Source organism: Montipora capricornis, chromosome 13, assembly GCF_036669925.1.
Source record: "Montipora capricornis isolate CH-2021 chromosome 13, ASM3666992v2, whole genome shotgun sequence".
Classification (NCBI taxonomy): domain Eukaryota; kingdom Metazoa; phylum Cnidaria; class Anthozoa; order Scleractinia; family Acroporidae; genus Montipora; species Montipora capricornis.
The window spans coordinates 2851936-2866935 of record NC_090895.1 but is presented as its reverse complement, the minus strand read 5'-3'; the positions used below and the strand labels follow the sequence as shown (position 1 = coordinate 2866935).

General features: G+C 38.3%; 2 protein-coding genes across 2 annotated transcripts in view; both read left to right on the top strand.

Annotated features, from left to right (window-relative positions):
- Window positions 1-5767, top strand: part of LOC138028675 (thrombospondin-type laminin G domain and EAR repeat-containing protein-like) — a 12732-nt gene extending 6965 nt beyond the window's left edge. Inside the window, exon 2 of the mRNA XM_068876276.1 lies at window positions 1609-5767. Within this exon, the coding sequence (XP_068732377.1) occupies window positions 1707-2663 (957 nt within the window). The 5' untranslated portion in view covers window positions 1609-1706 and the 3' untranslated portion in view covers window positions 2664-5767. The remainder of the gene's footprint in view (window positions 1-1608) is intronic.
- Window positions 5768-10907: 5140 nt separating this feature from the next.
- Window positions 10908-12758, top strand: LOC138028676 (uncharacterized). The gene has a single exon (XM_068876277.1). It carries the CDS (start codon window positions 10911-10913, stop codon window positions 11583-11585), a length of 675 nt encoding a protein of 224 aa, XP_068732378.1. The 5' UTR covers window positions 10908-10910; the 3' UTR covers window positions 11586-12758.
- Window positions 12759-15000: the final 2242 nt, after the last annotated feature.

The following is a 15000-nucleotide window of genomic DNA, read 5'->3' as shown; positions in this document are numbered from 1 at the left end:
CCGGTAGTCGTGCCCTATGAAGAACAGCAGCAGAACTTGTTCTAACCGCATCTTTGGAATCATCAGGCAGGTGGCGGATGGCAGCTTCAATTTCAGCAACGATGTCTTTATGTGGTATGATAGTTGGCGTTGGGGCAGATTTGGGGCCTTTCTCCAAGAGAGATCGTTCCTCTGGTAAAAGTGGTTTCGTGGAGAGGTTCACAACCCAGTTGTTTTTGTCGATGTCAGCTTTTTGAGAACCCCTGGTGTTCAAATTAGCGTGTTTTTTGGCATGTCTGGCATTGATGTTATTGTGAAAAGATGTTGCTCTGCTTTTCAGGAACGACATTAGAGTCGAAAAGGTGTCCTTGTTGATCAGAGAAGACAGTTCACACCAGGAGCCCATCAAGGCTCCTGTTCACACTTGGTATTTTTAATGTTGTCGTTAAGCTCGTAGTTTTTAATCACTTTAGCCAGAGATCGTTTTTTAAATTTTAATTAAAATTTTAACGTGTAAATGCAGCTTCTTGTGTATGCAAAACACGAGTTCAAAAGTTTGAAAACCCAAAACTCCAGTCCTGCATATTAATTTTGCGGCGTCAGTACACACGCATTGCATTCTTAAACTGGTGAGCCTTTGACGTCATTTTCTCCTCGATCCAGCTCTCTCAAGAACTTAAGTTAGTAATAGCTGACCATTAAATAAGAAATTTTTTAGTTAAAAAAAAACCGGGGGTCTTTTTGAAATAAAGGCTTAGAACTTTGGTTGGTTAGTGTTTAGCTAACATAGTTCTGAAATCCGAAATCCGTCATTTTCTCCTCGATCCAGCTCTCTCGAGCTTTTAAAGTTAGTAATGGTGGACCATTAAGTAAGAAAATTCCAGTTAAAATAAACAGGTGTCTTTTTGAAATCCACGCTTAAACTTGGGTCAATTAGTGGTAAGTTAACATAATTTTGAAATCCAAAGAAAAAAAAGAATTGATTTTTTGGCCATTGTAGCACTTTAACGCAAAATATATGTCAACGGCTAATCCTAATCTTTCACGTCAGGACTGCTTTAACGCAAAAAAATCATACATTTTAAAGCAAGCTAACAATGTTCATCCGCGTACGTGACACTGACGCCATTTAATGGTCAGTAAATGAAACGAAAAAAATCACATCTGGGGTTCTTCCCGAAACGAATGAAATACTTTCGAAATCGTGCTAAAACTAAAAATAAAAACTTTAAAAAAAAGTTTATTTCTAAGAGCAGACTTGGCTTGTGGAAAAAAAACGTTTTCATGTTATCCTGGCTATTTAATATTGTATGGGTAATGCCCTAGCGACACAGCCATATTCTTTTATTCATCAAGGTTTTTGCAACAGCAAATTGATTCCGATTTAAAAATTATCAAGACCTGCACTGATGCCATTTACAAATTAATGAGTAAGACGAAAAAATAAAGCCCGAGTATCTTCCTGAAACGAGGGAAGCACTTTCGAAATCGTACCTATAGTGAAAAGCAACCATTTTTTGAAAAAAAAAATTCTTCCCGCAAGTTGAACATGGGAAATATCATCCTGTGTATTTAATATTGTGCGGATATTTAAAATAATGAGACATTTCTGTTATTTATCAATTGAAGATTGTACCGGCAAATTGAATAACTTCATAAAATATCAAGACCTGCCAACACTGCCAGCCCTGGATGTTGAAGTGTTCACCATTGATGGAAGTTTGTTTATGGCCTTCGCTCAGTATTGTACCCACGGTAAATATAATTACAAGGTGGATTCTTACATCTACAAACTAAACGAGTCGGCTGGAAATTTTACGCTTCACCAGACCATAAACACCACTGGAGCACTCCACATCGAATACTTTATGATCGCTGATAAACATTACATTGCTATCGCCAATTATTGGGATGGAGGTATTTACAATCTAAATTCTTCCGTTTTCCAGTGGAATGGACACAGTTTCGAGCTTTTCCAGAACATTTCAACATCCGGAGCAACCAGTTTTAACTTCTTTAAAATACATTCGGAACTGTTCCTTGCAGTCACGAATTCTTACGATGGAAGTTCTTCCCGTATAAACTCATCCATCTACAAGTGGGAGGACAATAAGTTTGAGGAGTTACAGGAAATAAGAACACAATACGCGTGGGCAAGTACAGTGTTAACAATAGACAACGAAACATTTATTGTTTTTGCAAATTGGAACGATTCGGATCCTTCCCATTCTTCAGACGTGATGAAATGGTCGGGGAAGAAATTTATCGACCCGAAATTCCCTCAGATCTTTGACCTTAACGTCCGGGATCTCAAGTCCTTCACAATCGACGATACTGTATTCCTTGCATTGGCGACAACAAATGGAATTGTGATTTACAAGTGGGACGGTGAAAAGTTTGTTAATGTGAATCAAACTTTTTCAAAACCACGTGACGTTTGTAGCGTGCATACGTTTACGATGTGTGGTCAAACGTTCCTGTGCGCGACCGGTTTTCCTAGTAGTGAGTTGGTTTTGTATGTGCACTCGGAATCTAAGTTTATGGCAATGTATCAAGACATTGAGAACAAGTATCGGCCAACAATTGTGACGTCATTCGGACATAAAGGTCACACTTACCTAGCAGTAGCAAACTTCTATGGGAACAACAGCATCGTGTATAAGTCAGGTTTAAAGTGGTTCTAAGATAACTAAATGTAAAATGGCTTTGGAGTGGAACTTGTCAAAGATTTATCAAATAGGACGACTAAACTTCATATGAACTAAATTACAGGTTCGTCAGTCATGAAAATCAACTGATAATTTGAAGCTGCTTTTTGTGGCCTCAACACTTGGCTTTTAATTCCAAACGCGGACTCACACAAATAATTTCATTTGAAGGATTTGTTAATCTAGATAAGGTAAATTGGCGTATTTTAAGTAGTTACCTTTGTAGTTTTTTCTTCGTTGAACAATTTTTTCTGAGAAATGGTATCATAACCAACTTATAAGTTCTTTCAAGTGGTCAGTCTGCGTTCAGGGTAGGTTTGGTTGGTCCCCCCTGAAATATTAACTTTGCTCGTTTGTGTGTGAAGAAAGTCAAGGCTTTTTTTAAGTGGAGATCCTTTTACGTGCGATAATGATAATTTTATCGGGTTTTTTTGGTTATTTTGACCTATCGCAATGGCTGAGATGGAAATATTCTTAAAGTTGATTTCTATTTATGAACAATCGCTTTGACGTTTTTGCTTAATTCATCCAACACTATAATTAATAAGAATCACCGTTCACATGCATGGTTCACTTTAATTGAACCCGTCATCGGGTGGAGTAATTTAAACAAGCATGAAGAATCACACACTACGTATCAACTCTCATGATAGGTTTTAAAATTACGATTAATGATGTTAACGAGTAAAATCCAAGGTTATGTCCTTGGGTATGTCCGGGTAGTGTTGTTTGCGTAAAAGAGCGAAGAGATCACGACTACTAGAGTAAGACTATTTGAGAAGAAGGATCAGTTCCATTCCGTAACTTTTCCATATCTTCTCTTTACTCTTCCAAAAGAGGAACTGTATACAAAATGCATTTGCAATTGATCAAAATGAACGCAATGGCGTTCTGATTTATGTCAAAAGAATGTGTTAGATGCTTTACACAGAAAAATACAGCACACATGTTTTATCTTTTCACAGAATGTTAGTTTGATAGTTCTTAGCCATTTCTTTCAAACCCAATAGCCCAATTTCGATATATTAAAATTCAGTTTTAGACAAAAGGCATCACGAAACTCATACAAATCCTTCTTTTTGTTGCCCTAAGTTGAATTTTCAGTCAATCTATCGAAATTACAACCGGACGCCCACGATCATGGGTTCCTGATCACAATTTAAGTACTGCATGAATAACTGTAAAATTTTAAATATGACCAAAGAATCTACAGTCCATCCGAACAGTTCCAGTTGGGAGCAAACCAATCTGTTGATCTCTGTTGTGTGTGTGACAAACACAGGCATGCCGTTCAACAAGAGAGTACCCCAGCTAATATTCTAGGCGGGACTTCCACCTGCGATTTCAAGATTTCAATTCAGACACATCAGCCAGTCATAAACGAGGCCTCCGGCATAAGCTCATGGCTAAGAACACGTTTCGATAAAGTGTGTAATTGCTAAGATTCTAGAGTTTGCGAAATACTCCGGTGATCTTCAATAATTACAGGAGTAGCTCGCTTGGTGTGAGGTAATAGACAAATCGAACTCCACTGCTGGGAGATATGTACACCAGATTTAATCAAAGTTCAAAATAGTAGATTCTACGATCGCTGAACAATAATAGCTGAATATACCTTAAGAGTGCGCAGTTTTATAATAATGCCTTAAGTGAATAAAACTAAGGAGTTGTCTAAAAACGTGCACTCTACAGTTTGCTAAATTCCCTCAAGGAACATGTAGAAGCTATCGATAAGCATGAAACCGCAAATTCCTAAGGAAATTGTAATATTGAAGCACGTTTACCCTTTAAAATACTATTTATAATCACTAGAAAATTCGTGAGAAAAACAAAAATAGAAAAGTAGGCGTTTCAAAACTAACATATAGATATGTACTAACTGCTCGTCGAAATCATAAGATAGCACGCGTAAAAGCGGTAACATTGCAAAATAGTCAATAATAATTATGTATGGGGAACTACAACAGGTTGCAAAATAAGTGAGACACTCCCGTTAAAAAAAACACCTTTTTAGCTTTCAATACCCACTGGATCTAGAACTTTCAACCTTTCCCACTTCCCCCCTCCCTCTCCCCTTTTCAAGGTTAATTGTTCAAGTTTCCAGCACTTTTTTGCTCTGCTAACAAAAATTGATAAGGGGGTAGGGGGGAGGGGGGCTGCAGTGCGTGAGGAAAATTGGGTAAGTCAATAACGACCCAAGAAGGTGAAGTGCGTCTGTTAATTTTGAAACCTGTTGTTGCATAGGATCCTCAGTTGTGCACCACTTATTAATAATATTGTATGATATTGAAAATTGTATACTGACCATTTTAAGGACGGTGCCTACCATTGTTATTGCGCATACGTTCTGCGCATCTTGAGATACTCGGGTTTCCTATCGGTGATGCTCACTAATACAGGGATATTTTGGAGCGGTTTAAAACTATCCGGAGAAAGTAAATCTTAGTAAGTACTCTTGGTATTCAAAAAGAAAATTGGGGGGTAACCGTGCATTTTTGAGAGATAATTAAGCTTCAGTTTAAGAAAGAACGCCATACATGTACATCGCCTTGTATTTTAAAGCTTTTTACAAATATTATTTCATGAATTATCTTTGAAAAATGCGGGGTTACCCCCAATTTTTTTTGGAATTCAATAACACTAAGATCTACATTTCCTACATAATCATACACCGTGGCAAAAATATCTTTGAATTAGTAGGCACTGTCCTTAAACATACTTATTACGAAAACACGACAAAAGTGTTATTAAAAATTAGGTATGGCGTTTTTGTTAACTGCTATGCGTAACAATGTTTCCCTTAAAAGTAATTCTTTGTTTCTAGTGAGAATTAAACAAGTAAATAAAACAAGTTATAAAGTAACTTTTGTTGTTGTTTTTCGTTTACCTATGAATGTGTAGTAACCTTGATTTTCATGCAATACTTCCTCCGTCGACAACTGCAGAGTTTTTTTCCTCCATAGTCCTCTTTATGTATGTATATCTTCCGTTCGAGCGTTTTGTTTTACTTGACTGTCAGAGTGACTGGCATAATTTTTCACTGCAGAGACCATAAAGTGCCCGGTTCTAGTGAGGGATTGATTATGTTGCCCTTTGAGCAAATAAAAATGACGGTGGTAAAGCTGGGCAGGTACAAAACACAGGTCAAAGGTCATTGTTTTACCAATGCAGAAACAACGCGAACCGTTTACAAATGTTAACATTTGCCCCAAAAACTTTTGTTTAGGACTAATTAGTCCTAAGGTTAGCTTTAATGGTTGCTTAGGATACGTTGTCTTTGCAAAATAATGACTTGCGACCTGGACCTGTGACCTGTGTTTTGTACATGCCAAGTAACGCTTTCTTGGGGATAATTCTTACGTGACGTCAAGGCGCTGTTGGTGTTCCAGACTTCTCCACGAACTGAGTCGTAGAGGGCTTTCCATTCGACCACATACTTTGAAAAAACCGGGTAAAGAATCAGTTGGTATAGAAATATCCCGGAAACAAATTTCGAGACTTAAAGTATATCTCGTGAAGTGGTCCTAAAGGTTCCGGGATTCTGGAACAACTCCAGCGAGCGGCCAACCGGAAAATGCTGTCCCATTCGCCAGATGAAATTACCGAAATTTTAACTGAAAAGCGCTTCGAGTCTTTTGGAAACGTTTTCTCGTGTTTCGAGATTTTCGAAAATTTAAGGTAGCTCCGAATCGCCTCACTATTTCTCTGATTTTACGCGATTTCAGTGGTGTCTTTGGTTGCTTTGTTTCTACTATTTATGACAATATCAATCAGTATCTTTCCATATTTCGAATATGCTTTTATTTTCTCACAATGAGCCTGGGCTACCTGCAACGAGTTTAACTTCCCAAAAGCAGGTCAATTTTTAAAATTTGTCCATATTTCATAACACGAACCGAGGTTATTGATACCGTTTAAGTAATCTAATATAAAATAATTATATACACTTCCAATTAGTATAATATTCAGCCTTTTAGCTAGTGACGTAAAACCCCGCTTTGTATACTTTTTACTTTCCTTTCATTTCACTTACTTCCTAGTCTGCTACACAGCCGTTTTTAGTGTCGTCACGCAACGCTCCTCCCCACTAACTCCTCATTAGCGGGGAGGAGCGTTGCGTGACGACACTAAAAACGGCTGTGTAGCAGACTATTTCCTTTCTTGTTTTTGGTCAGAACAGAGATCGAAGTCAGTACCAGAAAAAAAAATCTAACTTCTTCAAATTCACTGTGTTTGTGGCCTACCTTCCAAGAGACAGTAAAGTGTTTTCATTCCTCAGTGTTATCGACAGCCTTTTCTGTTAAGTCAGACAGAAATCAGAAAACTTATGTCTCATATAAATTAAGCCTGGTTTACACTGCGACATAAGCATAAGCATACCGAAGTTCACACTTGTTGCATAAGCATAAAAGAAGTGACATGCGCAAGCGCAGTTAGCTCCAGAAAAAAAAATTACAGGAGAAATGGGACGAGCCACGTTCCAAAATGGCGGACGGTCTTGTGACTTGTGCTTATGTTAATGTTGCACCACAGGTAACCCAGGCTCACTGTGTACGTCACGTAGGTATTAAAATATAGAGAACACATGAGGCGAAGTTTAGGTCTGAAAATATGCTAGAAAATGGTAATAAAAATCGATAAAACTTACCATGTGGTGAGCTGTTGTTGTCTTTAATACGTACACGAAGTTTCGGGGAAAATGGTCCCCGTTCACCTTCCTTCATAATATAGTGACAAGGTAGGAGACGGATTCCAGCGTCGGAACTCCGATCGACCGAAAACAAGCACGATTTTTTCCGCGAAAATCAAATCCAGTCGCTAAATAAACACGCCAGGTTCGTGGAATAGGAATTTCTCTAAACCATGAATCCACTAAAGCATCTCCAGGTAGCAACGCGTAGCAACCCTCGAGGGAGGGGAGTCCCAAAAAATTGCTCAGTGAGTTTTGTTCTTAGGAATTTGGGACTCCCCTCCCTCCAGAACTTATTATACTCGTCACCAGGCGTCCAGAGTTCAGTGCCATTTTGAATTGGGCACTTCGTGAGTACCACGCTTTCTGGCCGCCATTTTAGCAGGTTAACTTACAAGTTTTACGGAGTCTGGTGGCTCTACGTTGCTACCTGGAGATGCTTCAGTGGATTCATGGTTTAGAGAAATTCCTATTCCACGAACCTGGCGTGTTTATTTAGCGACTGGATTTGATTTTCGCGGAAAAAATCGTGCTTGTTTTCGGTCGATCGGAGTCCCGACGCTGGCTTCCGTCTCCTACCTTGTCACTATATTATGAAGGAAGGTGAACGGGGACCATTTTCCCCGAAACTTCGTGTACGTATTAAAGACAACAACAGCTCACCACATGGTAAGTTTTATCGATTTTTATTACCATTTTCTAGCATATTTGCAGACCTAAACTTCGCCTCATGTGTTCTCTATATTTTAATACCTACTTGACGTACACAGTGAGCCTGGGTTACCTGTGGTTGCACCGCTTTGCACAATTATTAATGTGACATAGAAGCATAAGCATAAGCAAAAAAAATTGGAAAGTGTAAATTGGAAACGATTCCTTTTTCTTATGCTTATGTTACTCCCGGTTTACACAGCTGATGCTTATGCTTATGTTTATGCTTATGTCACATTGTGAACCAGGCTTTCGTAATACGTACACATTAACCTGGTTTTCAGCATTGTTATCTGTGTCTCTAGAGATTCGTTGCAAACCACCAATACACGGTCACTTTCGTCTTCTCAAAGATGCGTCGTTTGATGAACACGACATGTGACAATAGTGGCCGGGTATTCTAGAATGAAAGAGAGATTTTCTGATGTGTTCCTTAGCCTGGTATTTCTTTTGTCCTTCTATGACCACATAGAAAGAAAAGAATACGCATACTAGCAAAACCACCTTGACGCGATATGAACACGGTAAGTAGACGCGACACGAACTTAGCAGTCGTTTCGCACAACTTTCAGAGATATTATAAAATTTCAGGAGGTCAAGCCAAGAGTTTTACACTCGTTGTTTTAAACGTAAACGTTCAATTCAGCGGAAACTAGACTCGACTTTGCTGGTCATAATCTATACGGGCAACAAAGTTCTCTTTACTTACGCTCACTATTTGGGCGCTTTAGCACGATGATGGTAGTGGCGAAGAAAACTGACGTCACTTTGAAATTAAACATCTGCGCCTTCGTGGCAGTCCATCTTGGTCGCACTTTACAATGTTGGTAGCAACGCTGTTCAAGAAAATGTTGACGTTGTCGCCAAATGGTTGCATTTAGCAATTTCAAGTAACTTGTTGTTTTGCGCAAGACGAGACATGATGTGAAAAGTCTGCCGCACGTGTGCACGTGCGCACGCGGAGAACGATTTTTTTAAAAAAAAATTATTTACCAATAAATCCTTGGGCGTGCCTTTTCAGTCGACGTTGCTGAGGCTTTCTATCACTGGGTACTGAAACAATTTAATATTCTTTAATTGGGAATCTTGGCGTCTGGAGCAGGCTTGTGTCAGAACGTATAGCATGCATGTTTGATGACGTTTGTTCAACATTTTTTGTGGGAAGAATGTTTTGATTTCGATCAAACAGTTTGTCCAACATACAACACATGTGTAAGCGTGTAGCCACCCTTTCAACAATAACTACCCAAATAAATTTTCAGAAAAATTCCTATCTGAAGTTAACTTCAAGGATAGAGAGAGGTCACTTGAAAACAAAGACAACAGCACACAAAAGAAAATATTGTTTTTTGTTACACAATACCACCCGGCTTTACCTTACCTTAAGAACATATTTATGGCGAAATGGCACCTTATTCAAAACCAACCGCACCTTAGAGAAGTATTTAAGGAGCCACCCATACTATCATATCGCAAAGGAAAGTCGTTAAAAGACACCTTAGTCAGAGCTAAACTTTTGAACGCATAGATTTTAGAATCGCTTGCGAATGGCAGGAGTCGCGCAGGCCCATCAACACTTTTTCAACAATGGTAAGTAATGCCCGTTCAAGACCTATTAAAATCTCCATTCAATTTCACGCACAAACAGTCCTAAATTACCCCAAGCACAATTGAATATCTCCCTTCCCTCGGCAGCATTTCTACCATTTAGGTGAACTAGTAAATCTCCCTTCAATAGCCCATTTCTGAGTTGCTGTTTGTCTTGGTTTCAAAGCGAGTCCTTGTGCACAACCATTCAAATGCAAATGAGAGATGTATTTTCATGGAAATCAAGCTTATTATCACTTAAATGGTTTAGCAGCAAGACTCATTTTGAACCAGAGGCAAACAGCAACTTGAAAATGGCCTATTCCACACACAAAACATCGTTTAAGTGCCTATGAAGTAAAAAATATCTTTTTGCTTCCTTTAGAAACCTTTCAGAGTGATGAAGAATGGTGGTTTCTCTGTTCCAGAGAAATTCAAGTTTTGTTCAAAAATTGATGATGTCACAAACTATACACATGACTGTAATAAATCACAAAATTGAGAATATCTCCGAAAATATTGCATGGGTGTTTTTTAAACTTGGCAGCAGTAATCTACGTCAAGCAAGGCACAAAATGATATCCTCTAATTTTGCTGCTGTGTCTATTTAATGCAGGATTGAAATTTGTCATTTATTGTCGTAATGAGACATGTTCAGTCTATAAAATAAGCAAAAGATTTTACTTCATAGGCACTTTACATTACGGCAAGCATACTTAAACATCTCCCTTTCCCTTGGCAGCATTTCTACTATTTAGGTAAACTGCAATCCTGGACAGAAGTGTTGGGAAGGTAGCTTCACTTTAGAGATAATCCCCCTCCCCCTTATCAATGTTGGATCTTCCACAACAAAAGTGGTGACTTTTCCTCCAACATTGAATATGGGGAAATGGGAGGAAGGATGGGGGGGGGGGGGGGGGGGGGCGCGTCACAAGAGCTTGGTATTTCCAAAATAGTACAGCCAATAGTTAGACTAATCGAATTGACCACGATTAAAGATTACAACGTGCTTTCCCTTGAATTCTTCTGCCATCTTAAAAGTTTCTATTAAAACAATAAAGTTTAAAACAAAATATTTTGGAGAGAAAAAATTGTCACTCCCTATCGAGAGGGAAAAAAACATGGAAAGCTATCATTTTGTGCATGCGTGGTGGAGTGGCACTAGCGGAAACACTAGGGGTGTCATCGGCTTCAGTCTTACACGAAGTACTACCCTAACCGCTGCCGTTAACAACATGGCGGGCATACAACAGTGTTGGAGTTATGATGATTTTGATCTTGATGACGATGTTTTCGTTTCTCTTGAAGAAGCCATAAGAAAAAAAGAAGAAAGCTACTTCGGTAACCCGAAGCATTACATGCTATTTTCTGGAGCTGCAATGGGAAGTGATACCTATTGGCAAAAATTAGGCACCAAATACGGGGTTCGCGTGAAGGCATTTTCCTTCAAGACTCATGGCAGGAATGCTTGTGGTAGAGTTGTTCTGTCCGATGAACAATTACAACAGGCTGATGACTTCTTACACATGGCAAACAAAACTTTAAAACGACGATATCCGACTGGGAAACCCTACGTAAATAATTTACTTCGAAGGAACTGGCACCAAGTCAAGGATACCAGTGCAGTGTTTGCAATTGGAAAAATTAGCGTCCACGGGAATATAGTTGAGGGCGGCACTGGGTGGGCTGTGCAGATGGCTGTGGACGCCAGGAAACCCGTTTACGTGTTTGACATTGTCAGCAGTGGGTGGAAAATGTATGACTATGGCAAGAAGAAGTTTTCAATTTTTAAGACTGTTCCGAGACTGTCCTTAAATTTTACTGGAATCGGCACAAGAGCATTGCCTGAGAATGGGAAAGCTGCTATTGAAAAAGTATTCCAAGAAACGTTTGGAAAATCGCCAAGATAGGAGTTACAAATTATATAGTGTTACCTTCTTGTAATAATGTATATAATCCCTCACTTATAATTACACTGATATGAGTGTGCCAATAAACAAGTTTAGTTTGCAGGTCAAATCACAGGTCATTGTTTTTCCAGTTTGTAACCAACCCTTATGCGTTTGTAGTTCTAACATGAGGACTAAAAGCTATATTGAAATAAAGTTTAGGCCAAAGATTAGCCTAGGGTTCTTTTAGTATTGGCAAAACAATACTTGTGATTGGACCTGTGAAATACACTTACTTTGGATTCTAGAAGACAGTTATACGGTAGTGTCTACTTAGATCCCCAAGTGCTCTCCTTCCACTTCACCCACTCGGTCTGAATAACATTGCTTCTTGCAAATCCATCATAACTAATGCCCTGAAACTTCTCTTTCACAATACTCTTATCATTCTGTAAATGAAAATGTGATTGAGGGGAAAACTTGGAATGCCACTCCATGGAGTACCCTAAAAATAGTTTAGAAGTAAGAAAAAAATGCACAAATCGTTTGCATTGTCCTTTAACTGTACATACCTTGAATGAGTTCAAACTTCCACTGGTGCTGGTCTTGTAGTGGACAGCCGCCATTTTGTAAAAAGATAATCATTCTGCTTGCCACTTCCCAGGAAAGTAAATGTGCTTTGTCAAACAGACATGAAAGGAGAGAGGCAGGTTTTATAATGACTGAAATTTTTGCTTCACAAATTGGGCAACCTTTTTTTGGAAGTTCAACTTTGAAAAATGATATTTTTTTTTTACTCCTTAACAAGTTTTAGGGATTCTCCATTTGGTTACTCCTTAGTGTGGCACTCCGTGCCTTATCCTCAACCTGAAGATGTTCGCCTTTATCAATTTCTAACTTCTGGTAGAATGCTTCCAATTAAAAAATCTGCTTAGAATATCACAAACTATTAATTGTGTTTTGTTGATATTTCGTAATTTGTATGTATACTTATGATTGTGGGTAAGTGATTTTTATGCATTAAACAAGTTTCTGACCACTTTCAATAAATTCATATTCTTGTATGTGCAAAAGTTATCCATTTAGAACCTGAGGATGGCCCTCTTTTTCTTCATGTTTTACTGCTGATCAACACAACATATATTGATTTGATAAACTGGAATTAACAAATAGTAAATTAAAGTGGTTGTCTTCTCCTTTTGTTTTACAGACTGGAGGAGGAAAAGGATAAAAGAAAAAGGCAAATCAGTCATAAATTTGGACCAGCATTTATCCAAAATTGAAACACTAAAGATACAATTGAAAGTGCTTTTTATGATGAAGATTACAATGAAATTGATCAATAAATTGGAACATATTGATATAAGGGGTGATGTACAACATGTTGGGTGATGAGGTGATATTCATTCCACAAGAATCATTAGTTCAGACCAGAATCATCTGAGGAGCTTCTTGAATCAAATTTGTGGAGCAGGGCTGGTGCAGTGGTTGGTTGCTCACTTCCCACCATTGTGGCCCAGGTTCAATTTGTAGACTCGGTGTTGTGTGGGTTGAGTTTGTAGGTTCTCTACCCTACTGCAAGGGGTTTTTCTCCAGGTACTCTGGTTTTCCCCTTTCCTCAAAAACCAATGTTTGATTAATTTAATTTGCATTGATTTGAGTTGATTTACAGGGTACTCAATTAATGTGCCCTTTGCAGTGCTAGAAGACTAGACACTTCAGAGGAGCAAGATGCCAGGATTAAAAATACTTGATTTATTAGAGAAAGCGGAGGTGGTGGTCAAAGACAAAACTAAAAAACGAAGAAAACTAAAACACCATTACCCCTTTGACGTCTAAACCGGCCTAAACTGGCCAGACTTAGTATTTTACTCTGTCTGAGTAACGCCAGACAATTTTACTCTGTCTGAGTAACGCCAGACAATTTTACTCTGCAATGGGGAACCCCTGGGAGTCAATGGGTAAAAGTCCTGTCTTCTTAAGTTGATTAAGAAAAAGAAGAGAAAAAAAGAAACTGATCAAAATTATTGGAGAAACTGTTTTCGTATTACAGCAGTTATCAGTCACATGCGCCCCTCAACAACTTTCATTTTCATTTTTCTACACTAAATTTGGGTGGACTTCAATCAAATGTTTCCCTGATGAATTGGACTTCTGCCAGGTGAACAGGATTATTGTTATGGAAACAATTGATTGACATCGACCCAAAATAAGTTTTGAAAAAAGCAAAAAAGTTGAGGGGCGTGTGTGACTGATAACTGCTGTAAACCACAAACACTTTCCTTTGGTTTCTCTCCTTTGATTACAAAAAGGGTACAAAAAATTAAACCAAAGGATAACAAGATTGTAAAATATTAGAATATTTTTACCAAAAACTACCAACTTCTTTTTCAAGTGATAGAAAATCTAAGCTAATTCGTGAAAGTAAGATCCGCTTGTCCTGAAAAGCTGCTCTTTAAACATGTTTTCAAGACCAGCAAAAAGACAAGGATTGCAAAGATTCATGACTTAAGATGTTTTCCTTCTGGTGTTAGTAAGGGATTTATGTCACCCAAAATACGTCCGAAAAGGTTTAGGACTTTAGAGAAACGGATCCTTGTCCTCCCAGATACGAAATTTCTAACTTAATGTGGCTTACTACAGTTTTCCGACTCAGGAAAAGGATCAAGATTTTAAATTCTGTGAAATTGAAGCAACAGCATGTCTCTTCGACTTCGTCTCGGTGAATATTCACCGATAATATAATCACTTCGCCTTCGGCGAATAATTGTTTTAGTATAAATACACAGGTGATTATTTCAAAGAAGAGAAAAAAAAAACATTTCAACGCGAAAATCATCTTCATTTACAGTGGCAAAACGACTACTGGCAGCCATTTTGACCGTCGAGGTGATTATCGGCTGATAATCCGAGATAGCGAGCCAATGAGAGCGCGCGATTTTGTATAATGACCTGTGTACTCCTGTGTATTTATACTAAAGATCATTATAGTGACCGAGCTCCTGGAGGGGGTCTGGAATACCGTTAAACTAGCTGTGTGACAGCACCTTAGGATTTCCTTAGAAAGAAAAAATAATCAAGTATAGAAAAAAAAAAAAAGTTATGTCTGTCTCAGAGGTTTTTCCCAAATGGCAAAAATGTCCATTTTCGTCTAGTTTGATAATAACTGAAAACTGTCCGATAGATCTTTTTAAAAAAATGTTGGCGTTTTCGTCTTCCTATTGTTTACTAATTCCCAAAATTTTAACCCTGGTCGTAAGGCTAGGTTCTAATAAGTGGGATGATCGCTTTCACTGAGACCTACAAACTCCGCAGTTCAAATTTTTATGAAAATTTTATACACTGTATATCGTAAGTGCCAAAAGCTGCCATGGCAACTTAATAATTCTGTCAAGGAAACTTTAATTTTAATATGTACTGCATGTCAATAGTTAAT